Source organism: Choloepus didactylus, chromosome 18, assembly GCF_015220235.1.
Source record: "Choloepus didactylus isolate mChoDid1 chromosome 18, mChoDid1.pri, whole genome shotgun sequence".
Lineage (NCBI taxonomy): Eukaryota > Metazoa > Chordata > Mammalia > Pilosa > Megalonychidae > Choloepus > Choloepus didactylus.
Window position 1 is genome coordinate 21,434,423 of NC_051324.1, and position 24,622 is coordinate 21,459,044.

At 58.0% G+C, this 24,622-nt stretch overlaps 1 protein-coding gene across 4 annotated transcripts; it reads left to right on the top strand.

Moving 5' to 3' along the window:
- The first annotated feature begins 1,759 nt into the window (after positions 1 to 1,759).
- MYO1C (myosin IC) lies at positions 1,760 to 24,100 on the top strand. Of its 4 annotated transcripts, none has more exons than XM_037809200.1 (32): positions 1,760 to 1,936; positions 8,608 to 8,763; positions 8,890 to 9,005; positions 9,497 to 9,695; positions 9,776 to 9,856; positions 11,072 to 11,251; positions 11,332 to 11,430; positions 11,618 to 11,731; positions 11,812 to 11,883; positions 12,289 to 12,408; positions 12,524 to 12,606; positions 12,865 to 12,970; positions 13,083 to 13,163; positions 13,430 to 13,521; positions 14,801 to 14,895; positions 14,979 to 15,025; positions 15,155 to 15,235; positions 17,135 to 17,240; positions 17,368 to 17,485; positions 18,004 to 18,117; positions 18,191 to 18,267; positions 18,627 to 18,695; positions 18,794 to 18,878; positions 18,987 to 19,146; positions 19,420 to 19,503; positions 21,367 to 21,460; positions 21,554 to 21,609; positions 21,771 to 21,906; positions 21,985 to 22,055; positions 22,147 to 22,244; positions 22,342 to 22,441; positions 22,850 to 24,100. In XM_037809200.1, exons 1-32 carry the CDS (start codon positions 1,862 to 1,864, stop codon positions 22,874 to 22,876), a joined length of 3,192 nt encoding a protein of 1,063 aa, XP_037665128.1. In that variant the 5' UTR covers positions 1,760 to 1,861; the 3' UTR covers positions 22,877 to 24,100. The 4 variants fall into 4 exon arrangements, with proteins under 4 accessions (XP_037665128.1, XP_037665130.1, XP_037665131.1 ...); XM_037809202.1 differs by lacking the exon at positions 1,760 to 1,936 and adding an exon at positions 2,514 to 2,825; XM_037809203.1 differs by lacking the exon at positions 1,760 to 1,936 and adding an exon at positions 6,992 to 7,118.
- The last annotated feature ends 522 nt before the right edge of the window (positions 24,101 to 24,622 follow it).

The window sequence follows — 24,622 nt, forward strand, 5'->3', positions numbered from 1 at the left end:
TTGAGTAGATTGCATTTCTAGGAACTAAGTTCTCAGGGAAGAGGGACTTTCACCCTCAACTCACTCACACCCTAGTCTTGAGTCCCTAGGCTAAGCTGGCCAAAAGATTACCATCTCTTCTCAGGTCCTCTTCCACGGTGTACTCCCCCATGGTAACTTCCATCCCTGTCCCCAGTGTGCACACACCTGAGGTAGCCCAGGGCCCCCCCATACACACATGCACAACCATCATGAGGAAACCAAGGCTCAAAAAAGTGATGTGATCCCGCCAAAGTTTCGCTGTCAGCTGTGGTGCCCTGGCTGGAGGAGAAACACGGGAGTGGAGTCAAGAGACCTGGGTTCAAATCAGAGTTCCATTGCTACGAACATAAATGATTCTCAGTTGTCTGTAAAATACAAATAATGTACCTATTCACAAGGTTATTGTGAAAGAACAATTTTTGCAAAAACAAAACTCCAATATCTTTACCTCCCCTTTGTAAACTCCTATAGGATTCCATCCTGATGAATAAAGCCCTGGCTCCTCCTTCCTGGGGCGTGGCCTCTCCCCCTCCTGCCCTTGAGTCTCCCCACACTCCTACCCCTGCCCACTGTTGTAGGGCCCCTCCTCACCCTGGGAGGGCCGAATCCAGCCGTGATTGAGAGGCGGGAAAGGGGAGGGGGAGCGCTCACCCTCCTTTTGGCCCCAGTCAGGATATGGCAGCTATGGGTCCAGCCCTGACCACTGAGTGGAAACAGGAAATACGCGAGACTTGGTGTGTGCTGGGTCTCTGCGCCTGGCTCCATGGCTGATAAGGGCCATTGTGTGGCTGCCGGGGATGAACCTGCCCTGGATAGATGTGCTTCCCGGAGGAAGGAAGGAAGCTTTGCCGGACTTTCCTGGGCGGGGGAAGTTGTAGGGAGGGAAAGGAAGGGTGCCTGGGGGAAGGTGCATGCCTGTGGGGCTGCCAAGGCTGGCACAGGCCCACTGGATGCCAGCCCCTCCCATGCCAGCCTCTCGCTCTGGAAAGGTCAGCCATCCACTTCCCTCTTCTCACTTCCTATAAGGAATGGATGGAGACCTGAGGGTTCAGTCCCAGGCCAGGAAAGTGTCAGCTGTGATTTAGCAACAATAAAGAGAAAAACAGGAACATTAGGGGTGGGGACCAGCTGGGGGTACAATCGACAAGGAAGGAGCAAAAAGGGCTAGAGGTTGCCCACTCCCAGGGAACCCAGGAATCAACCTTCCAAGCATTTGGGACCTCAGAGGGAAGGCAAAGAGGAGGGGAAGACAGACCTCCTCACAGCATCCTCTGTCTCCCAGCCAAGTCCCTCTTGCCCCACGTGGCCAGCCCTCAGCACCCTGGCCTTTCAAACTCAAGGGGCAAACCTGTTGCCGTGGGAGGCAGGCAAGTTGGGGGGACATGCAGGAGACACAGGAGTTCCCTGGCTTAAGAAAGGATGTGCCTCCTGATTTGGGGAGTGATCACTGATGGCAGAAAGTGGGCAGTGGGAGAGGCCCCAGCCATGGGTCTGCAGGAAGAAAGACCTCCCTACCCTTTGACCTGGAGCCCAGGGTCCCCCAGGGTGGCTGTATCAGCTCCTCTGGTTACCTGGGACAACAGGCATTTCCTTCATCCTCAGCCCCTCCCCTTCCTGCAGGACCAAGGGCCTCCCAATCAGACCTGAGCTGCTCCAGCTGTGTCCTGAGGCGCTGGACCAGCTACATCCCCTGGGGCTGGAGCTGAAGCCAAACCAAGTGGCCATCCCAGAGTGAGACCGTAGATTCCTGCCTCTGGGAGCGGCCAGACCCAGCACGCAGGGCAGGCAGCCTTTCACTCAGAGACCCAGGGCTCAGCAAGCTGGCCGTCTGCAGGGCGGAATGGCGCTGCACGTGGAGCTGATACCCACCGGGGAGATCATCCGTGTGGTTCATCCCCACAGGACCTGCAAGCTTGTAAGCTGGGTGCTCTGGGCTGGGAGGAAGGGTGGGAGTGTCTTCCTAGGGCCCTGCAGCTCCCTCTCAAACAAATCCTTTCAGAAAGGTGAGTGGGGAGAGGCTCTGCTCCTTGGAGGGGCATGAACTGGCTGGACGAAAGGGGTAAAGTGGAAGGATTTCAGTATTTTAGGAGCAGGGTTTTTCAAAGCGGAGATCTGGATTGGAATCTCTTCTCCAACTCCCTGAACCGCACTCAGTGGGCTAGGCTACGAAATGGGCATGACACCACCCAAGTAACTGGTCTGCTCTGAAGTTAAAGGACTAATGCATGCACAGCTCCAGGCACTTAGTACAGGCTCAGTTAATGCTTCCCTTTCTTTTCTGGAGCCGCGGAACTGGGACCTTCCCGGCTCAGAGCAGTGGTGTGGGTGGGGGTGGGGGTGTGTGAAGGGAGGTAAGTGGTTAGAAATGGGGAAGAATTGCCCTCCCTAGCCCGCGCGCAGGGGAGGGTCTGGTCTGCTCTGGGGACACAAAGGGGTCCTGGGATGAGGAGGGAGAACTGCCTCGGGTACACCCACCCACCCAGGGCTGCAGCGAGTGGGCCGGGTCGCCGACCAGAGGACGGTGCGTGTGAGTGAGTGTGTAAGCGTGACTCTTCTGGGCGCTGGTTGCGGGGTGTGCGGCACCAAGTCTCCGCCGACGCGCGCCGGGGCCAGGGCCGGCCGGGGCGGGGCCGGAGAATGAGCGCGCGCGCGCGTCCGGGTCTGGGCCCTGCCCGGGATGACGACAGGCGGCAGCCCGGCCCCCGGCGGGCCCTGGGCGGGGAGAGCGTGCCAGGGCCGCGGACTCCCGAACCAACCACGCCACCCAGCCCGGCCCCCACCCGCGCGCCCGAAGAGCCTAGCCGGTGGGTACGCGGGGCTCGGACGAAAGGCGCAGGGGCCGCATGGCCCCAGGAGGCCTCTGCTGGCAGGCGGGATGGGGGAAAGGGCGGGCAGCCGGGCACCAAGCCCGCCTGGCGCTACCGTGCGGGAGGCGGGGGTCGCCGGCTGGGGGATCGCTGGAGGCTGAGGATCGGTTGGTACCAGAAATGGGTGGTACCGGGACGCAGCCTGGTGGGGACTTAGTTTACTTGTCGGTAACGTGGGGGCGGGGAAAAGAGGTTTGGGGTGTGGGACCCAGGCACCCAGCGCGCCCTTCGGGCCCCTCTGGCAGCCCTGCTCTGCCTTTGGGTTCCGGAGAAGCCGCCCGGGTCCCGCCCCTTCCCGTTCTCCGCCCCCCGGGCCCAGCCGCGCCAGTTCCCCCTGCACGCCTCGGCGCGCGTGAGCGTGGAGGGTGGCGGGCTCGGAGGTGAATGGGAGAGAGAATGGCTGGCCCACAGCCTTACTCAACTCCCGGCACACTCGGCCTCCTGCTCGCTCTCCCCGGCTCTGTGATTCATTCATTCATCCAGGCGTCCACGAGGCGGTTATTGAGGCCCCACTGTATGCCTGGCTGGGCGTGTGCCCCGGGTGAGAGCAGTCTCCTGGGAGATACTGACAAGGAAACAGGCGATTAGAGTGTGATGCCATAAGGAGGGAGCAGTGGTTTGGGGGGAGTTGGAAGGGGTTTTGGAGGTGATACCCTGAGCTGAGTCCCCATGGATGACTAAGAGTCAATCAGGTGGGGAGGGGGAGGGGGAGGAAGCTGCAGGTGCAGAAGCACAGAAGCTTGGAGAAGCTTAGAGAGCCACGTCTGAAGGGTGACAAAAAGCTCCTCCTGGCTGTTTGCATGTGGAGGGAGGGTGACTGGAGAGGGTCACCCATTCTATATCACACAGGGACATAGGAGCAATCTGGATAAACCCGACAGTGGGGGGGGCCACTGCAGCCTAGGCAGGGCGTGACAAGAGGCAGATGGTGTGAAGTCCTTACCATGGAGGGTGCCCTACAAACTCTTCCCGTGTATTAGCATTAAACGTTAATTGATAGGATTTGCATTTTAAGCCATCACTTGCTACTATGGGAAAATGAACTGGAGGAACTGAAGGCCAGATGGAGGCAGGAAGGCCAGCTAGGAGACTGCCTCCAGGGTTCAGAAGAGAATCAGTGTGGAGGAGCAGAGATGAGGCTTTAGCCCGTGTGAGGAGTGGAGGGAGGAGGGCAGGTCTTTTGTGCCAGGCCGGGATGATTAGCTGGGGGTACCTCTGACAAAAAGCACATCGAACAGAGGACAGGTTAGGGGGGAAGGTGCTCTGTTTTGTCTTGCTGGGCCCATGGACAGAGGTATCGGGCAGACCCATGGTTCTGGAGCTGGATGGACAGCCCTCAGTTGGGGTCCTGTGAGCAATCAGGGCAGAGTCCCCCAAGTCCCCACCTTCTTCTCCCCTTTCACAGCAGTTTTCTTGAGCCCAGAACAGTGTCTGGTGGGGCAGCCTGGGCCCAGACCTAAGATTTGTTGATAATTAAAGGTTGAACACCTGCTCTCTGCCCCTGGGGTTGACCAAGGCGGTGGTTGGCTTTCCTTGCCTCCCTGGGGATTAGTTTATAGCGCCGGCCTAGAGTTCCTCAGAACACCCCAACCACACTTCATGGCCCTGGGGGAAGTTTTGAGGCTGCCCAGCTCCTGCCCTGGTCCACTCCCCCAGAGGGCAAGCTTAGGGGGACCTGGCCCTTTCTAGGTAAAGGGCACGGGATGGCCCATGTCGACTGGGCCCTCCTCTCCCTGCAGTTCTGGGAAACATCTCCCCAGCTGGGAGGAAGCCAGAGGCAGCCTTGGGAAATAGGCCCTGGGTCACTCAGGGGTCATGGCCGTGCCCCAGCCTGCAGCCAGCCTCTGGACGCAGGGCCTTGCCCCTTGGGGGTCCCCAGAAGTCCACTCCCCAGCTGCTACTCCCAAGGCCGGCATATCAACAGAGCTACACGCCACCAACAGGGACCTTTGCTGGGTACTGCAGTCACAGGATCACCGAGGAAGGTCAAAGCCTGCGGGATAACCCTGTAAAGCCGTGCAGAAAAACTGGGAAGTCAGAGGAAGCGGCTGCTCCAGGCCAACCTTTCCCCCTCAGAGCAGCCCTGCAGGAGTAGCAAGTGTTTGGGTTCCAGGGTTCCGATCCTACTACTTTTGCTGGCCCTGAGACCTTGGACTCGTCACCTCACCTACCCGGCTTCAGGTTCCCCGTCTTAGAATGCGGGTAATAACAGAGACCTGGCTGGGGGCATTGAAAGGAATACCTTAAGAAAGCGCTCAGAACGCAGGAAGCGCCCGGCGCTGCAGCCTTCGCTACAGTTTGCCGAGCACCCTCGCCCGTCTTCCCCCCATCCGCCGGGCGGGCGCTTCCGTCTGGCCGGAGGGGGTGACCAAGGGTTGGGGCGGGGCGGGGGGAAGGGCGGACCTCCAGGCCCGCCCCTGGTGGAGACGCCCCCTCCTTCCGTTGCTGGGCGGTGGCTGCGGGGGCGCCCGCGGGCATCTCGGGAATGTGGCGGCGCGGCGCGGGCCCTGGGGTGGGGGTGGCCGGCCGGACCCCTCCGCGCGCGGATTCCCCTCATTCCAGCTGCTTGACGCGGCGGTGAGCGGGGCGGGCACTGTGGCCGCGAGGCTCCGCCTCGCTCCCCAGGCCCCTCCTCTCCGCCCCTTACCGGGGGGAGATGGAGCCGGGAAGACCCCGCCGCGGGGAGAGGAAAGGGAGCCAAGCTTCTGATTGGGGGGGGGGGGGGTCTCTTGGTGCCCCACCTCCCCCGTCTTTTAAGGGACTCTACCTCCGGGGGTGCTGGAGACTAGATCCCCTCCCTGCCCTTTTGGATTTTAAACCTCGGGGCACCGCGGAGGGCGGACCAGCCCGCCCCCAGCCCGTCTCTGCCGGCGGCGCTTACCGTAGCTCCCACCCATTTCCCAGCTGCACGAGGCAGCACCCATTCCCCCAGCCCGGGTGTTGTTTTTCGAGGTAATGAGCCATCCCCACGAGGCTGCAGCCCGCACCTGCTGCGGCCTCACCCCCTCCCCAGGGAGCCGGGGTACGAGGTGGGGCACGGTGGGGCGTTGGGTCCCACCTCTGCCACTTTCTCCCTAGGACAAGTCAGTGTCCGCAGCTTTGCATCTCAAGTTCTTATCTGTCAGGTGGCAGAGCAGTGCTTCCCAGGACAGTAAAGCACTTCAGGGTTCTTTGTGACTGGCTGACACGCCTGAGGGGCTTTCTCCTCTAGATAAGAAGTGAAACCGGTCTGGCACCGAGCCTGGCACTTAGTAGGTCCGCCCCAAGCATGTGTGGGAAGAATGTCTGGCGGAGAGACGGAGGGGGTGGTGTTTATTGGGGGTCTGGTCTGGGAGGGGCCTTGAGCGCTTTATCTTAGATTCCTCTACAACCCATAGCCTCATTTTAAGGTTGGAAAACAGGCCCGGAGAAGTTAAGTGACTTGCTCGCAGTCATACTGTTAGCCAAAAAAAGTTAACTAAGCCGTTTGCAAGCATTGGCAGCCAAAGGGGGACTGGGGACGGGTGGGCCTGGGGTGGGTAGAGAGGGAGCCCCCTTCCAGAGGAAGGAGAGAGATGAGGGGCCCCGAGGGGCACACAGGCCGAGGTGGGGTGTCCAAGATAGGAGAGAGGGTATCGGCCCCAATGCTGAGGTTGGACGCGAATTTCTCAGATGGGGAAACAGATCTCTGTGCGAGCGGCAAAGCGCGCTAGGCAAGAGCGACCTGTCGCCTCCCTGCCCCTTGGTGCGCGCGTTTCTTGCTGACGCGAGGACCTTAGGAGATTTTTCTCGGGGTTTAAAGACGTGGGACCCGCCCCCCAGAGTGTGTCTGGTGGGGACAGTGTCCTGCCCGAGGCTCCGCCCGCCCAAGCGCGCAGGCCGTATTTGGACATTTCGTTCTATTTTTAACTTTTCCCCGGACTCGAACTCGCCTTGAGGGGGGAAGGGAAATCCTGCTTCTTCGAGACCCACGGGCCTCAGCCCTCGTCCGCGCCTGCCCCGGCTGCATAGTGTAGACACAGGCCCGGAAGTGAGTTCCGGGTCCGCGTAGACGCGGCGGCCGCCGGGGTTCCGGGCCCCACCCTCCCACCCTGGAACCAACGACGTCCCTCCTGGAAAACCTGACTCAGGCGGAGCCCCTGCCCGGCAGGAGCCCCGCCCCTCGCCCGCCCGCCCCGGGGCCGAGGTCTCCTCAGCTCCGACCCCACCCCACCCACCCTCCGAGTGGGACCTTGGAGTCCCAGCCCCGGGGTAGGCCGGCGAGGTCGGGGGCGTCCCGCGCGCGGGGGCTGCCAGGGGGCGGTGCGGGGGGCGGGCCGGCCCCTCCCTCGCTGACGCCGCCGCCGCGGCGGCCACGGAGCCCGGGCCTGAGAGCGCGGGCAGCTGAGCGGGGCGCCAGGCCGGCGGGGCAGGATGCGCTACCGGGCGTCGGTGAGCGGGGCGGCCGGGCGGGCGGGCGGGGCGGGGGTCCCAGGCGTTCCTCCCTGCATCGCGGCGTCGCTTGGGCCCCGCCAGGAAGCGGGCGCGGCCCAGGAATTTCGGGTGGAAAAACGCCCCGGAAAGTTGCAGGGGGAGGAGGCCGAGGAGGGTAGTGCCACGGGGCGCTCGGACCCGGGGCCGGACCAGCGGCTGTCTGGGACAGCGAGGGGCAGACGGGGCAGGGGGCGGCGGCTGCGGCCAGATTTGGCAGCAGCTTTGGGGCGGGACTGGTGGAGGGGTGCGGACGGGCAGGCCTGGGAGGCGCGGGTCCCGGCTCCGAAGGGCGCCCTGGCCCTGGCCCGTCTGTGGTGCTAAAAGACCTTGGTGGCCTCTCTGAGATCATCTACACGCCCCACCACCACCACCACTTTGCTCTTCTCTGCGCCTTGACGCTCTTGGTCGTGTCCTCAGTTTACCAGAGCCCCCAGCCCCTCTTTGAAGGGGAATCTGAGTTCTCAGGGTGTGGCCTGTGGGCCTTGCTGAGCCTGCCCCCCCCCCCACTCCTTCTGGGCTTTCCGAGGTGAAACCCCCACTGCCTTGAGAGTTCTCAGGACTCTCAGTGGTGAATAGTGTCTTGGGAAGGGAAGGAATAGCTCCAGCAATGGGAGGGAGGACCAGCCACCCCCTTCTGGGAGGGGGTGTTGAGTTCAGCTGGGGCAGGAGGCCCTCAGGGGAAGGCCCTCTCCAGTAGCCTGGGGGTGGCCTCTTTGGTCCCTGGAGATTTTGGTGGGGGGGGGGGGCGGCTGGAGAGGTGGCCCCACCCTACTGGCAGAATTCACTCTGAGCCATTTGTCCTCCAAAGCACCTGTCACACATGGCCCAGAGCTAAGGGACCTGAAATCACCTGTTCTAATTCCCTCCTCCTCCTTGAGAGAGGGGGGGACTTGCCCAAGGTCCCAGAGCATTCTTTCCATCATTCTGAGGAGTTCCTTCTCATGACCCCCCTTCTCCCACCCAAAAGTGGCACCTTACTGTGTTCAGTGGCCTTGCCCCCACGTCCTCTGGGTCCTGTGTGCTCCAGGTGTCCTGTGTCCAGGTGCCATGTGCCCATCCGGCCTCTGTTCTTTGTGCCCTGTGTCCTCAGGGTCCTTTGTGTCCTTTGGCTTCCTGTGACCCAGGCCCTGGGTATCCAGCATGTTCTGTGTCCTGTGTCCAGGCCCCCCGGTTTCCTTCTCCATCCCACAGGCTGTGGTGGAAGGGGAGAAATGGTCTTGGCTTCCCCAGCTGGCCTTGACCCTCTCCTGTGACCCACCTGCTGTAGGCCCTGGGCAGTGACGGTGTGCGGGTGACCATGGAGAGTGCGCTGACCGCCCGCGACCGGGTGGGGGTGCAGGATTTTGTGCTGCTGGAGAACTTCACCAGTGAGGCAGCCTTCATTGAGAACCTGCGTCGGCGCTTCCGCGAGAATCTCATTTACGTGAGACCCAAGAAGAGGGACGGGTGGCAATGCTGGGGGGGCGGGGCACAGATGCAGGGCTGAGGGGGAAGGGAGACACAGGGGCCTCTGGGAGAAACCTGTGACCCTCCTCCCCCAACCCCTCAGACCTACATTGGCCCCGTCCTGGTCTCCGTCAACCCGTACCGGGACCTTCAGATCTACAGCCGGCAGCACATGGAGCGGTATCGTGGTGTCAGCTTCTATGAAGTGCCACCCCACCTGTGAGTGACCCCCAACCACCACCCTGGGGTGACCCCCACCCAACCCTCCCTCTAAAATGATTTGTGAGCTCCCACTTGTCATGAATCACTATCTACACCAGTGAGAAATCTCACACTCCCTTACCCTAGGATGACCCCAACCCCCACCTGAGATGACTCTCAGCTCCACCCAGGAGGGACCTCCCCAGCCCCCACCCCAACTCACACCCATGACTTACCCCCAACTTTAAGGACCCTTTGACCCCTCCTGTCATTGAGGAACCCCCACTCCTACCTATGAGTGACCTCAACTGTGAAGGACTCCCCACCTCTTGATCCACACCCATGAGTGACCTCCACCCCCATCCTCCAGGGGCCATGCAAGTGGCCCACAAGTGATCTCCAACCAGATATGGGAACAGCCCCTCCCCATTCCTACCTGAGAGGCCCTCCCACCATCTGCAACAACTTGGGCCCCACCCCTGCCCGCCCTGATAAGCCTCTGCCCCCAGGTTTGCAGTGGCCGACACTGTGTACCGGGCACTGCGCACCGAACGCCGAGACCAGGCTGTGATGATCTCGGGAGAGAGCGGGGCAGGCAAGACAGAGGCCACCAAGCGGCTGCTGCAGTTCTATGCCGAAACCTGCCCGGCCCCCGAGCGGGGCGGCGCCGTGCGTGACCGGCTGCTGCAGAGCAACCCCGTGCTGGAGGTGAGGGATGGCAGCCTCTCGGGAGGGTGGGGAGGAGGGGAGGAGTGCCAGGTGTCCCTCATACCCTTGCCCACTCCTAGGCCTTCGGAAACGCCAGGACCCTCCGGAACGATAACTCCAGCCGGTTTGGGAAGTACATGGATGTGCAGTTTGACTTCAAGGTACCTGTGGGTGTGTCAGGGGAGAGAGGAAAGGGTTCCTATCCATTTAGCCACCCACTGGCCAGGTCCTTGGCACCAGCAAATATTTATTGAGCGCCTACTTTGTACCAGGCACTGTTCCAGATGCTGGCGGTGCAGCAGTGAAGCTGATAGACAAAAATCCCTGTCTCTGGGGAAGGTAGACAGTAAACAGGAAAATAATAAATTAGGTGACAAGTGTCATGGAGAAAGATAAAATGAGCTAAGGGGATGGGGAATGTCTGAGGGGTGGGGCGATTACAAGTTTAAATAAGGTGGTAGGGTAAGCCAGCAAGCTCTGCAGATACCTGGGGGGAGAGATTCCAGGCACAGGGAATAGACAGTTCAAAGGCCCTGGGGTGGGAGGTGCTCAGTGTGTTCAGGAGACGGCGAGGAGGCCAGAGTAGCTGGAGAGAAGAGCCCAAGGGGCTAAGGAATAGGGGAGAAGGTCCGAGTTGGGTCTGAGAGGCCAGAGGTGCAGGCCCTTATGCTCTTTGTAAGAACTTTTGATTTTTCACCCTGAGTAGAAGGGGCAGCCTTTGGAGTGTTTTGAATAGAAGTTGTCATAAGCTGGCTTTCCTTTGAAAAGGACCATTCTAGTTGCTGTGTTGAGATAGACCGTAGGGGCCTGGCTCGGAAGCAGGGAAACTGGATAGGAGGCTGATGGATACTCTAAGTGTAAGATGATGATGGCTCGAATCAGTGTGGCAGGGACATGGTGAGCAGCAACTGTATTCTGGATGTGTTTTCAGGGTTAAGTTAGCAGGATTTGCTGTCTGATTGGATGCAGGGTTTGAGAGAAAAAGAAGTTTCCAAGATGACTGCAGATTTCTTGGCCTGAACAACTAGGATGGGATTACTGTTGTCCAAGCAGGGAGGGGCTAGTTTGAGGAGGGAGGAGACCAGGAGCTCAATTTTAGGCCTGTTGGGTTTGAAATGCCTCTCAGGCATTCAAGTGGAGCTGCCAAGCAGGCTGTATCTCCATGACAATCCTTTGCATTGGGGTTGAATGTCCCCATTTCTTAGATGAAGAAATTGAGGCCAGAGGGGGCAACTTGCGTGAGCCTACACAGCAACTGTCAAAGCTGGAATTAGAGCCCAAGTGGCCGATTCCATAGCCCAGGAGTGCAGGGGAGAAAGGAGGAGATGGGTTCTAGTCCCCAGTGCCCCTGACCACCCCCTGTACCTTGCCCACAGGGGTCCCCTGTGGGTGGCCACATCCTCAGCTACCTCCTGGAGAAGTCCCGAGTAGTGCACCAGAATCACGGCGAGAGGAACTTCCACATCTTCTACCAACTGCTGGAGGGGGGTGAGGAGGAGACGCTGCGCAGGCTGGGCTTGGAACGCAACCCCCAGAGCTACCTATATCTGGTGAAGGTGAGCGGCTGGTAGGCAGGACAGGTGCCACCCAGCAGCATGGCTCCAGGGCCACTAACACAGCTGTTTGCCTCCCCCAGGGCCAGTGTGCCAAAGTCTCCTCCATCAATGACAAGAGTGACTGGAAGGTTGTCAGGAAGGCTCTGACGGTCATTGACTTCACTGAGGACGAAGCGGAGGTGAGGCCTCTGCCAAGGACCTTCCTTTCCTCCTGTCATGCCCCCCCCCAAAATCACCTCCTATGTTTAGAACCCATTGCCACTCCTCTCGGGTGCTCTCCCTCCTCTTCCCTGTGCCACCTGCCTGTGCACTGGGCCCCGTCATGTGGCTCTCTACCCCCCGGTAACCGCCTGCCCCTTCCCCCAGGACCTGCTGAGCATCGTGGCCAGTGTCCTGCATTTGGGCAACATCCACTTTGCTGCTGATGAGGAGAGCAACGCCCAGGTCACCACCGAGAACCAGCTCAAGTATCTGACCCGGGTGAGTGGGGCAGGCAGAGGGTGAGTGGAGGGCTGCTGGGGCGAGGGGCACATCCTCACCATGCCCACCCACCCTGGCAGCTCCTCGGCGTGGGAGGCTCAATGCTGCGGGAGGCCCTGACCCACAGGAAGATCATTGCCAAGGGAGAAGAGGTGAGAACAAGCCTTTGCTCTGGAAGGGGGCAGGGAGCAGGTGCTCCAGCGCATTTCCCCTCCCTGTGCTCTGCCCAGCCAGTCCTCTCGGCAGTGTTGGAGCAACATAGGCAGCCAACATCTCTATTGGCTCAGAGGGACACGGTGATCTGGCCAGGGTCACACAGGAAGAGGATGACAGGGGGAGCCCAGACTCCTGCCTCCAGGAATGAGGCTTCTTGTCCCAATACCGCTTTTCTTGGGGGTGGCCGCTGTGTCCACCCCTGACTGCCCTCCATCTCCCCAACCCCTAAGCTTGCCAGGAACAGGGAGGCCAGGGTGGTCATACTTTCTTGGTCTTCAGCCTGAGCCTGATGGGGAAGGGGCCTGGGGCTTTCACCTGCCTGTCTTGCCCTACACTTGCAGCTCCTGAGCCCGCTGAACCTGGAGCAGGCCGCATACGCGCGAGACGCCCTTGCCAAGGCTGTCTACAGTCGCACTTTTACCTGGCTGGTCGGGAAGATCAACAGGTCGCTGGCCTCCAAGGTGAGGGTTCAGCCCGTGCTGTTTGCCAGGCCAGGAGGGAGGGTGGTGCAGGGAGGCCCGGGGCAGGGGCTTGCAACATTGGGACCCATGCTCTCGGTTGACTGCCTGGCTCTAGGATGTGGACAGCCCCAGCTGGCGGAGCACCACGGTCCTTGGGCTCCTGGACATTTATGGCTTCGAGGTGTTTCAGCACAACAGGTGGGCACAAGCCTGTCTGCCGCCTGTCTTTCCTCCTGGGCAACCCCCCTCCTCCTCCCCATGGTCTTGTCTTGGTCCCTCTCCTCTGTCCCCTGCTTCCGTCATTTCTGCCTGACTCTCCCCACCCCCACCCTCAGCCGCCCCAGGTCCTGCTCTGTGTTTCTTACCTTAGCTGCTCAGGGGCCTCGTCCTCTCTTTCCCTGCTTCTGGCCCTGTGTCCCTCTTGAGCTGCTGTGGCAGCTTCTGTTTCCCCCACAGCTTTGAGCAATTCTGCATCAATTACTGCAATGAAAAGCTGCAGCAGCTCTTCATCGAGCTCACCCTTAAGTCAGAACAGGAGGAATATGAGGCAGAAGGCATCGCGGTGAGTGCAGGCTGGGGGTGCCCCTGGACCATCGGAGGCCCAGGCATCGGGGTCTCCAGGGGACAGGTTGCTGGGACCCCATGACGGTGCATTCCATCCTCTTTCCCCTCAGTGGGAGCCTGTCCAGTACTTCAACAACAAGATCATCTGTGACCTGGTGGAGGAGAAGTTCAAGGGCATCATCTCCATTTTGGTGAGTCCTCTACTCCTCCAGGGCCTTATGCTGGGGGCTGGGTCGGGGGATGTCACCCCTTCCCTTTGCTCTCCAGGCCTTTCCACAGGGGGCTGGAGTTTGGGCTGGGGCAGGGACAGGGCAGGGCTGTCTGTGGAGGGTACTGAGACGTTGGCCTAAACTCTGGGAAGCTCCCTGTGTCTGCCTCCCCACACTGTGCTCCTGAATCTCCTGTGCTCTCCAGCCCCCTCCCCGGTACCTCCCTCACCCTGTCCCACACCCCCCAGGATGAGGAGTGTCTGCGTCCTGGGGAGGCCACGGATCTGACCTTCCTGGAGAAGCTGGAGGACACAGTCAAGCACCATCCGCACTTTCTGACGTGAGCAGGACAGCGGGGCTGCTTGGGGCGGGGGCTCACATCGGGACAGCGCCTGGGGAAGGCTGGGTACCTCCCCCCCCAGGCCCACACACACATCACCCCACAGCCCTGGCCAGAAGTCAGGAGACCCCAGAGCGAGTCAGAAATGGCTAAAGAATCACAGAACACCAGCCACAAGGAGATAGCGAGGGAGGTGCCAAGTCAGGGACAGTTGCACAAAGCTACAACTCGACATCCACAAAGAAAGAAGCAAGCAGTAGCACGGCTTCTTCCTTATTCTTTTTTTGAGAAGGAAGCTTGCTAAGGTTTTTTTTTTTTTTTAAACTTCTTTATTTGGAAATTGATTTTTATTTAAGGAATTCCCCAAGGTGGGGAGAGGTAGAAACAGAAACTAGCTCCTCGGTACCCTGTCTGCTCTGTGGATTTTGTGCATATCATGTCCTCTAACCTACAGCAACCCTTTAAGGAGGTATTCTTGGGATTTCCTCCATTTTCTCCATTTTCCTGAGGCTCAAAGAGGTGATATCACTTGTCCACGATTATCACGCATCTAGTATGTTGCAGAGCTGGGAAAATTTTTTGTTGTGTGTGTGGTTTTTTTGTGTTTGTTTTGGTTCTTTTGCTTAATAATAAATTAAAAACTTGTTTCTGATTATAAAAATAATATTGCTCATTAGGGAAAAGTTGGAATGTGTGCAAATGTCATTTGTAATCCTGTCACCCCAAGGTCATCACTGTTAACAATTTGAGGCATTTCCTTCCTGCCTTTTTCTATACATTTTTTTTTCATAGTTGAGAACTCATTGTGTATAAGCCTCAGGATAATGTTGTATCCTGAGTGTTTTCCTGTATCATCAAACATAAACATTTCCTCAAAACACTTCCTTCAATGGCTGCATGGTCCGCTGGCCCACAGATGCTCCCCCATTCCGGGTCTCTCCTGGGATAACAAGACTGCCACAAATATCTTTGTGCCTTACATCTCTGCTTGTATCTCCTATTAGCCACTTGAAATAGTTCTTAAAAGTAGAAAATGGACTAAAGGGTAATAGACATGCCTAAGTGTTAAGTAATCTCCTGGGGGCAGACTCGAGTCTTAAGCGGTAGTGGGCAGCTCTCACCCTTCTGAGCGAAGTCATGTAACAGTGGGAGAGAGCCCAAGTGGCTCCCACCCAGGGTACCTGCCTGTCTGAGGCCTAGGTCCCAGGCCTGGCGTTGGGAGGCTGCAGGGGCCCGACTCAGGCCAGCGATCTGTAGCTCTCTCCCCCTGCCACCCCAGGCACAAGCTGGCCGACCAGCGAACGAGGAAATCTCTGGGCCGTGGCGATTTCCGCCTTCTGCACTATGCTGGGGAGGTGACCTACAACGTGGCTGGTGAGGACCCTGGGGCTGGGTCTCCATGGGTGGGGAGGGTTGCCGGGGGACCCCCTCACCTCACATCTGTTCTTCTCTCCCAGGGTTTCTGGATAAGAACAATGATCTTCTTTTCCGCAACCTCAAGGAGGTGAGGACTCAGGGTAGGACTTGTGGCTTGGGGTGGGGGAGCCCAGGGCCCTGTTTGCACTTCTGCCCTGGGAATCAGTCCTGCCTGCCTCTGGGCTCCCCCCTGTGACGCCCTGCTCTGCTCTCATAGACAATGTGCAGCTCGGAGAATCCCATTATGAGCCAGTGCTTCAACCAGAGTGAGCTCAGCGACAAGAAGAGGCCAGAGACGGTGCGGAGGCTGTGGGACCAGAGGAGGCGTGCGTGTGTGTGCGTGTGGGCGTGAATACCTGCCTGCATGAGCCTGGGAGTTTGGCAGTGTGTGTGAGCTTGTTTGTAGGAGGCTGCCCGCAAGTGCATCTGTGCGCCTTTGTGTACAGCCGTCTCTGTGGGCTCGTGTGTGTGCACCTGTCTCTCTGTGGGCACCCTTGCATGCACACCTATCTATGTATGGCACCTGGGCATGGATACCTGTCTCTGTGGACACATGTGTGTGTACACCTGTGTGGCACCTGTGCATGTACACCTATCTCTGTGGGTGCCTGTGTGTACATCTGTCTCTCTGTGAGCACCCATGCATGTGAACCTGTCTGTGTGGGCTCTCATTTGCACTCCTGTCTGTGCGTGTTTGTGTGTATAGTTGTGTTTCTGGTGGGCATCTGTCTCTGTGAGATGCTTGCATGCATCTGCCACTCAGCAGACGCATGTAGCAGGTGTCGCCAGGTACCTAGGATATAAAATGAACAGGTGTCCTCACAGAAATGTTAGCAGTAAACTGTGCCTGATGGAGTGGAAAGGGCGGAGGGTCAGGCAAGGCCTCTTAGAGGAGGAAGCATTGGAGATAACTTGGAGGTGGGTAGGTGCTTGCCAGCTGGACCTAAGGATGACCAACACAGATATACAGACAGTCCAGGAAAGGCCAGGAGGAAGGCAGGAGAGGGCTGGGAAAGGCAAGTGTGTGCCACAGGGCCAGGTGCCCTGGGGGAGCTCCAGTGAGCTGAGGGCAGAGGTGCGGCTGGTGGGCTCGGCAGGACCAGGGCCTGGACAGATCTGGTAAGAGAGACCTTAGTCATGAGGGGGAAGCCAGGGTGCCACAGGCTGAGAGCTGTTTGGGGGGTAGATCATGGAGGCAGCCTGCTCTCCAGGGTCTGGCTCCCGGGGACCCTGGGCCCTGCTACTCTCCACCCCACCCCCTCCCCAGCACCTCCTGGCCTCTGTTAGCATCTCCCCACTGACGCCACCTGTATACTCATTCCTGCCCCACCTCTCCAGCAAGCCACAGATTCCCGCATCCAGTTACCCCCTCAAAGGGCCCCCAGGCACCCCATACTCCACTGGGCCTCCTCTTTCTGAATCCCTAACTCAGGGTCAGAAACCTGGGTGGCATCCGTGACTCTTCCCTCTCCCCCGTCTTCCTCATCCCAGCCACCACTGGACCTTGCCGGTTTCTGTCACTTGAATACTTCTCAACTCTTTCCCCTCAGCCCATATCACTGCTCCAGCTCAGTCCTTTGTAATCTCTCATCTGAGCCAACCAGCTACACCCTGGTTTCCTGGCTTCCCGTCTGGCCGCATCCACTCATTCTCCACATATGTGCTGTCCTGATATTCCAAAGTGCTATCTGTTCTTGTCATGCCCTCACTCCAAGTTCTTCAGTGGCTCCCTGTTTCCCTCAGGATGAAATCTAGTCTCTAATGTAATTCTCAAGTCCTGCCATGCTACTGCCTCTGCCTGTCTCTGTAGCCCCATCTTTCATTCCTCCCCACCTCCTTCCTTGCACTGCTTGTAGCCCCCTGCATACACCCAGCCTCTGGTTGAATGCATAGATGTAGGGCAGGCTGTTTGGGAATGAAAGGGTGCTTGCTACAGGGACGTGTAGGATCGAGGTTGTGGGGAGCAGGAATTTTAGGCAGTGGGATGAGGTTCCTAAGCTGAGGTCTCAGGCCCAGGCAGAGGGATATGAAGTGGCGTCTGGTCCCTTTATTCTGAGGGATAGTTGGTGCGAGGAGGTGAGGAAGGGCAGCACAGGGGTGGGGCAGTTGTGGGAATTGGTGCTGCTTGGCCCCGGGAGGGGCCACTGCGGGGGTCAGTGCAGCCCAGCCAACCTTCCGTTCGCCCTCGGCTCCCCAGGTGGCCACCCAGTTCAAGATGAGCCTCCTGCAGCTGGTGGAGATCCTGAAGTCCAAAGAACCTGCCTACGTCCGCTGCATCAAACCCAACGACTCCAAACAGCCCGGTGGGCCCCTCCCACCACACGGGGGTGGGGCCAGGAGCGGGGAATCTCCCCTGCCAGGGTGTCAAGCCGTCCTGTCAGTCAGTCAGCACAGGACTACGGCTGACCACCCCCTCCCCCTCCCCCGCAGGCCGCTTTGACGAGGTGCTGATTCGGCACCAGGTGAAGTACCTGGGGCTGATGGAGAACCTGCGTGTGCGCAGAGCCGGTTTTGCCTATCGCCGCAAATACGAGGCTTTCCTGCAGAGGTGGGCAGGGCCTGGCTCGTAGCTGCAGGGGGTGGGGTGAGGACCGGATTCTCAATAGAATGAGGGCCCTGAGGCTCAGAGGGGCTGTGGGACTTCCACACTACCTGCCTAAGGTGAAGCTTGGTAGAGATGTCCCAGGCCTGCTTCTGCCCTGCCCTCCCAGAGCACCCGGTTGAGTGTGCATAGGACAGGCACTCACATGCCTGTCACCAGAGGCAGAAGGTAACAAGCCTGTCAGGAGGACAGTTTTCGTGGAGCCCGGAGAGGATAGAGTTTTGTGGTTATTCAGACTTAGGGGTCTGACGACTCAAATAGGGTGTACATTCCAGCTCAGCCACTTTCTAGACAATAAGCTGACTCCTGTTTCCTCGTCTTTAAATGAGGGCAGGGACAATGGCCTCCCAGGCTTTCTGTGAGTTAGTAAAGCCCCCAGAAGGTGCCCGGGAAAGCTGGTTTGGGCCTCCAGAGAAGGGCGCAGGCTGGGGCCAGGGGACATTCCTGCTTCTCTCTATCCTCAGGTACAAATCACTGTGCCCAGAGACATGGCCCACGTGGCCAGGGCGGCCCCAGGAGGGGGTGGCTGTGCTGGTCAGACACCTCGGCTACAAACCAGAGGAGTACAAGATGGGCCGGTGAGTGATGCCCTCGCCAGGGGGTAGGGGCGGGGGGGTGGCACCCAGGGGCTGATCACAGCTGTCCTCCCAGGACCAAGATCTTTATCCGCTTCCCCAAGACCCTGTTTGCCACGGAGGATGCCCTGGAGATCCGGCGGCAGAGCCTGGGTGAGAGCGAGGCGCGTTCTTCTTGTCCCACTGGGGTCTGTTCTGGGGAGCCGAGGAGGGGGTCACTGCATTTGGGCTCCTCCTCCACAAAGTCCAGCTGGCCCAGGTTCAGTTCTCCTTCCTCCATATGATCTCCAGCCCCAGCACCCACCATCCGTCCTGACCCCTAGATGCAAACTCCAGGCATATTCCAACAGGTGTTTGCTCTCTCCTTTACTCTCCTTGAACTTAGTTATCCTCTTGCTCATTAGATAGTTCAGCCTCTCTCTCATTCATGCCACTCCTTCAGCTCTGACCATGCCAGGCTCCCCACTGGTTCCCCTGATCTTTGGCCAATGAACTTTCTTTCCTAATCACAGCCACGAAGATCCAGGCCACCTGGAGAGGCTTTCACTGGCGGCAGAAATTCCTCCGGGTGAAGCGATCAGGTTTGGGGGCCCAGGGGTCTTCAGGCCGGGCGGAGTTCAGGGCTAGAGCAGGCCCTCATGGCCAGGGGATAGAGCTCAGCCAGTTGTGGTCTCTGCAGCCATCTGCATCCAGTCATGGTGGCGTGGAACACTGGGCCGGAGGAAGGCAGCCAAGAGGAAGTGGGCTGCAGAGACGATCCGGCGGTGAGAGCTGGGACTCCATGAGGGGGTGCAGAGCGGGGTGTATGTGTATGTGGGGGGGGTTCTGTTGCCAGGCTTCTCACCCCCGCCCCTATCGAACCCTCCCCCCAGGCTCATACGTGGCTTCATCCTACGCCACGCACCCCGTTGCCCCGAGAACGCCTTCTTCCTAGACCACGTGCGCACCTCTTTTTTGCTCAATCTGCGGCGGCAGTTGCCCCGAAATGTCCTGGACACCTCCTGGCCCACGCCCCCGCCTGCCCTGCATGAGGTCTGTGGATCCTCCCTGCTGAGTTAGGGACCAGTGGAAGGGCCCTGATAGTCATGTGGCCACAGGAACAGTCAGGGAGGGCTCCCTGAAGGAGGAGGCTGGAGCTGGGCCGTGAAGAATGAGTCCTTTTGAGAGAAATGACTCAGGAGTAGAGCGGTTGTCAAGGCTGAGAGGTGTAGCTTAGGCTAAGGCCTGGTGTAGGATTACTCCTGATGTCCTCAGAGGGAAGGGAGTCAAGCTGATAGGGGCCCTGATCTCACTCCTCCCCCACAGGCCTCGGAGCTCCTGCGGGAGCTGTGCAGGAAGAACATGGTGTGGAAGTACTGCCGGAGCATCAGCCCCGAGTGGAAGCAGCAGGTTTGGAGAGCAAGAGGTGGAGGTGCCCTGGGCATGGGTTTAGGCCTTGGGCATTACACGTGGAGTGCTGGCCCGGGGGAGCCCCGAACCCCAGTGCACCATGCAACCTCAAATAGATCCCAGCCCCTTTTTGGCCTTATGCATGAAGTGGAGGCTAGAGTAGATTTCGGGATGGCAAGCAGGATTCACCTTGTGGGCCAACTCCACTTGGGTAGTAGAGGCTGCCCTGAAGCTGCACGTTCACTCCGAGGGAGTCAGTGCTGTGATCGGTTGGTAATGTCTGCCGTGGTTAACGGTAACATTGTAGTAAGCTCCCATTAAATGTGACAGGGGCAATATACCAATGCTGAATGTCTAGGAAGGGGGGGTGTAGGAAGGGGTATGGTATTCTTGGTAGTGTTGTTGACTGACTTTATTGTTGTATTTTATTTTATTTTTACTTTTCCTTTTATACTTTTTATTATTCTTTTGTCCCAATACTTTTTTTTTTGAGTAATGAACATGTGTAAGTGCTAATTGTGGTGACAAATGCACAACTATATGATGATACTGTAAACAATTGATTGTATCCCTATAAAATTGAAGGGGAAAAAATAAACAGCGGGATACAAGTGCAGGAGAGAACTTGGAGAGAGAGATGTATGTATTCACTGTTGGTGGGGGAGTAGAATGGCGTAGCCTATCTGGAGGACAGTACGGTGGTCCCACAAGAAGCTAGGTATGTGGGGGTTTCAAGGTCCAGCAACCCCGTTATGGGGTATATACTTGGAAGATTGGAGAACAGGGACACGAATGGACTTTGTGCACTGGTGTTTGTGGAGGCAGTAGTCATGATTTGCAATGGGTGGAGATGGCTTAAGCATTCATCAAGTGTTGAACAGAATGGTGAACTCTGATGTATGCATACAATGGAATATTGAGCAACTGTGAGGAATGAAGCTGTGAGACACACAAGGTGAATGGATCCTGTAGACAGCATTCTGAGTGAAGTACACCAGAAATGAAAAACAAACATTATAATGCCTCACCAATATGGACTAATTACAATGTGTAAACTCTGAGAACTGAATCTTAGGGCACAGCTTCTTAGGGGAAGGCTATTGTAATGGTGTCTAGATTATAAGCTCTTACAGCAGTCACATCTATTCCTGAGTTGTAATGGTTATCTCTAAATCCTGAGATGCTGAGATCCTTGTGTATAACCTGGTCAGTCTCTGGAACTTTGGGTATCTGTGTGACACCCTAGACTTGGAGCTAGTGCTTGGCAGCTATGAATGTCAGTATTACCCCATACAGCAACTGTTGAAAGAGCTGAAAAAGAGTACAGACTTCAATGAGAGATATGAATGAAGCAGATATGGTTAGGACTAAGGGAAATCAGGCCCAAGGGTAAAGGATGATACTGACTGGGTTTTAAAACTACAACTTTTGTGTGAGACCAAGGGAAGAGATGTTTATCTGGTGTAGGATCTATGTTTTCTGTAGCACGTTAGATAGACAGTGACTGCTGATGTGCCTAGTATTTGCCAACCCGTATTAGATGATGCTAAAGGGCCCACCCAGCTCAGAGGATATGTAGTTTTGAGTATTAGCGATCAGCCAGCTTCAAGATCCCAGGCCAGAATTGAATCTTGGGGCTCCAAGGCCTGATACAATAGGGACTCATCCCCAAATTTAGGTCTGGAACCCAACAGAGAGCTCTCTGCTGTGGTTGGTTGGGACTGAGGGGCTGATGGGGGTGTTGGTGGCAGGGCTCAGCCTTCTGGGGCTGGGACCAGGAGAGAGAGAGAGAGGCTGTCTTGTTCCTGAGGCTGGGCCTTGATGTTCCCCACCCCTTCTGCTCCCCACCCCTACTTATCTCAGCTGCAGCAAAAGGCCGTGGCGAGTGAGATCTTCAAGGGCAAGAAGGATAATTACCCCCAGAGTGTCCCTAGACTCTTCATCAGCACACGGCTTGGTGAGCCCCTGACTTTCTAGTGCTCAAACCCTCTGTAATTCTCCCAGTCCCCTCTCTTCTCCTCTAACCTCTCGTTCTCCCATCTGGGTGCAGGTGCAGATGAGATCAGCCCCAAAGTGCTGCAGGTCCTGGGCTCTGAGCCCATCCAGGTGAGCCCTGCCTGCAGCCCTCCGGCCGGCACTGCTCCGCTGCCCAAAGGCTGGACAGGGTGGGGGTGGGAGTGTGGGCAGAGGATAAGGAAGTTATCCCTCCCCCTGGGAGGTGCGCCCTGGGCCCCTGCCCTGCCCCTCACCCTGCCCTCTTCCCCCAGTATGCAGTGCCTGTCGTGAAATACGACCGCAAGGGCTACAAGCCTCGTTCCCGGCAGCTGCTGCTGACGCCCAGTGCTGTGGTCATTGTGGAAGATGCCAAAGTGAAGCAGAGGATCGATTACGCCAACCTGACCGGTGAGCCAGAGTCCAGGGCTGGGTAGGGAGGGCCCCAGCTCTGACCTTTGACCCCTGACCCCTGCCCTCCCCCCTCAGGGATCTCTGTCAGCAGCCTGAGTGACAGCCTTTTTGTGCTCCATGTGCAGCGTGAGGACAATAAGCAGAAGGTACAGGTTTGGGGACTGGGAGGCAGGGCCGGGGTGGGGTCCACTAGCTCGGGGCAGGGCCTGACCCTTCCAGCCTTGTGGATGCCCCCAGGGAGATGTGGTGCTGCAGAGTGACCATGTAATTGAGACACTGACCAAGACGGCCCTCAGCGCCGACCGTGTCAACAACGTCAACATCAACCAGGGCAGGTGAGGCGGGGTGGGGGTCGTGTGTGCGTCTGGGGACAGGGCAGGCCCTACTGCTTCGTCTCCATGGCAAAGCCCTCATGTACTCTCTTTCCCCCAGCATCACGTTTGCAGGGGGGCCCGGCAGGGATGGCATTATTGACTTTACCCCTGGCTCGGAGCTTCTCATCACCAAGGCCAAGAACGGGCACCTGGCTGTGGTGAGTTGGGCCTGGCAGGCCACACCTGCTTCCCCACCTATGGCCCTAGAGCTAGGCTGGGGCCTCCCGGGGCCAAGCAGAGCCTGGGCACCTTGCTGTGGGTTTCAATCCACCCCCTTCATTCCATTGCCCACCCATGAGGGCCAGAGAGAGGGGGCATTTGAGCCCCAGGGTGCTGAGGGTCACGAAGATGGCAGTGTGGGTAGGTGGGGAAGACCCAGGGTGGTGGAGGGTGCTGAGTGGGAGGAGAGGCCCACCCTGGCCAAGGATCAGAGTTCCAGGACGGAGGCCACCAGGCAACCACCCTCAGTCCTCTGCTGCATGTATCTAACCCGTGAATACAGGTATCCAGAGCACCTTCCATCTGCTCCCTGCTCACTGCTTGGGCTTTTCCTTCTGCCCCTACAGGTGGCCCCACGGCTGAATTCTCGGTGATGAAGGTGCCCACTGGACCCTCTACCACCCCCTCAATGCTTTGCTTATCCCCTCCTCCCCTTTCCAGTTACCAAAGACTTGAGCTTCCAGACAGGGACCCAGGGACACCTCAAAGCCCACCTGCAAACTCCTGCCCTCTGCTCACCCCTGTCTTGAGGGAGAAGTGGGGGCCAGGGAGTTATCCCAGGAGCGGGCCAGGCCGGACAACAGCAATAGGAAAGCCGGGGCCAGAGTGAGCCATGCCAGCCCCACCACTGATGCCAAATATTTGAGAGAAGGAAACTTTTGCTGAGGTTTTCTCTGAGATTTTTTGATGCTTTATAGAAAACTATTTTTTAAGAAAGCCATTTTTCCCCACCCCAACACCCCAAGACACACCGGATGTGTTTTCCCTGACTTGGTCAGAGCAGGGAATGCAGCTGGGAGGTCAAGTGGTCTGGGCTCTGGGGCCCTTTTCTCTGCCCAGACCACCCTCCTCCTTGTTCCCTTGGCACCTTGTTTGTCCATCTTTGTGTCTGCCTGCTTGCCCACCTGCATCTTTGCAGCCCACTCTGACCTCCCCCTGGGGGTTGAGACCACCCTCGCCTGCCCTCTTCTTCCTGCCTTAAGATGCCCTTTCAATATCTTCATCCCAGCCCAAGGGGGTCCTAGAGTGGGGAAAGGAGTCTTAGACCACAGAATTTGGAAGACTCTGAGCAGTCATCTAGTCTACCCCTGGTGTTATAGAGCCGGAGACAGAGGCCCAAAGAGGGGAAGGATGTGCCCAAGGTCGCACAGCAGGTTGTGGCAAAGCTGGGACTGCAGCCCTGCCCTCAGCACATCTCACTGCCTCTCCCAGGGACAGGGAGCCCCGTAAAACATGGGTGATGCCTTAAGTGTGCATCTGGCTCCTTGACCAGCAATTGCCCTGGGGTGCTGCCAGGTGGGAGGAGCACTTCTGCCTGAGTCCACGCCTTAGGATGACAAATACCCTGTCCACACACCTCTGCCCGAGTCAAGGGTGTAGGGCCTTTACTGGCCTCTGACTCCCTCCCTGGCCTGGGAGCCTGGGGAAGGGGCTGACCTTGGGAGGAGCTGCAGGGGCATCACGTCTTTCTGCTGCTTCCCCCCAGAGGGCCTGGGGGCTGCCCAGCAACCTTTGTGCCCTCCTGGGGGTCTCAGCCCACTGCTGACACTTCTGCAATCCAGAGAAACACTAAATAAAGCAATATGTGTTTGCCAACATTGGTCTTCTTGTGAATAATAGGAAAGGGAGAGGGTCTCTAGAAGGCAGTCAGGGGCCTGTATTGCAGTTTTGCCTTGTCCCCAGAGTAGGGGGAGTGAGTAGGAGGGATCAGTAGCTGTAGCATGGACTCGCCCTTTCACTGGCTCCTTACTGAAGGGCCGCTCAGTCTGGCCTCTGTTGTGGGCAGGGGGTAAGGATGTCTCGTGCGTGGTCCCTGCCCACGTGCTCCCCAGCCAGGCAGGAGGGACTGGTGGACAGAAATGCAGCCCAAGAGGTACACTGATGAGAGAATGACTCTTTAGGTCAGGGCGAGGGGTCACAAACATTTCATGAAGAAGATGGCATGAGAGGTGGTTCTCAAAGGATAATCGTCCACTAGTCCAGATTCTGTTGCAAGTGACAAGCCCAATCCAAACTGGCTTGGGCAAAATGGCATTTATTAGCATCAGCAACATAACAGTTCCCGAGTAAAGCTGCTCCCAAGTGCTCAGCATTGGAGGAATGTGTCAGGAAAAAGCAAT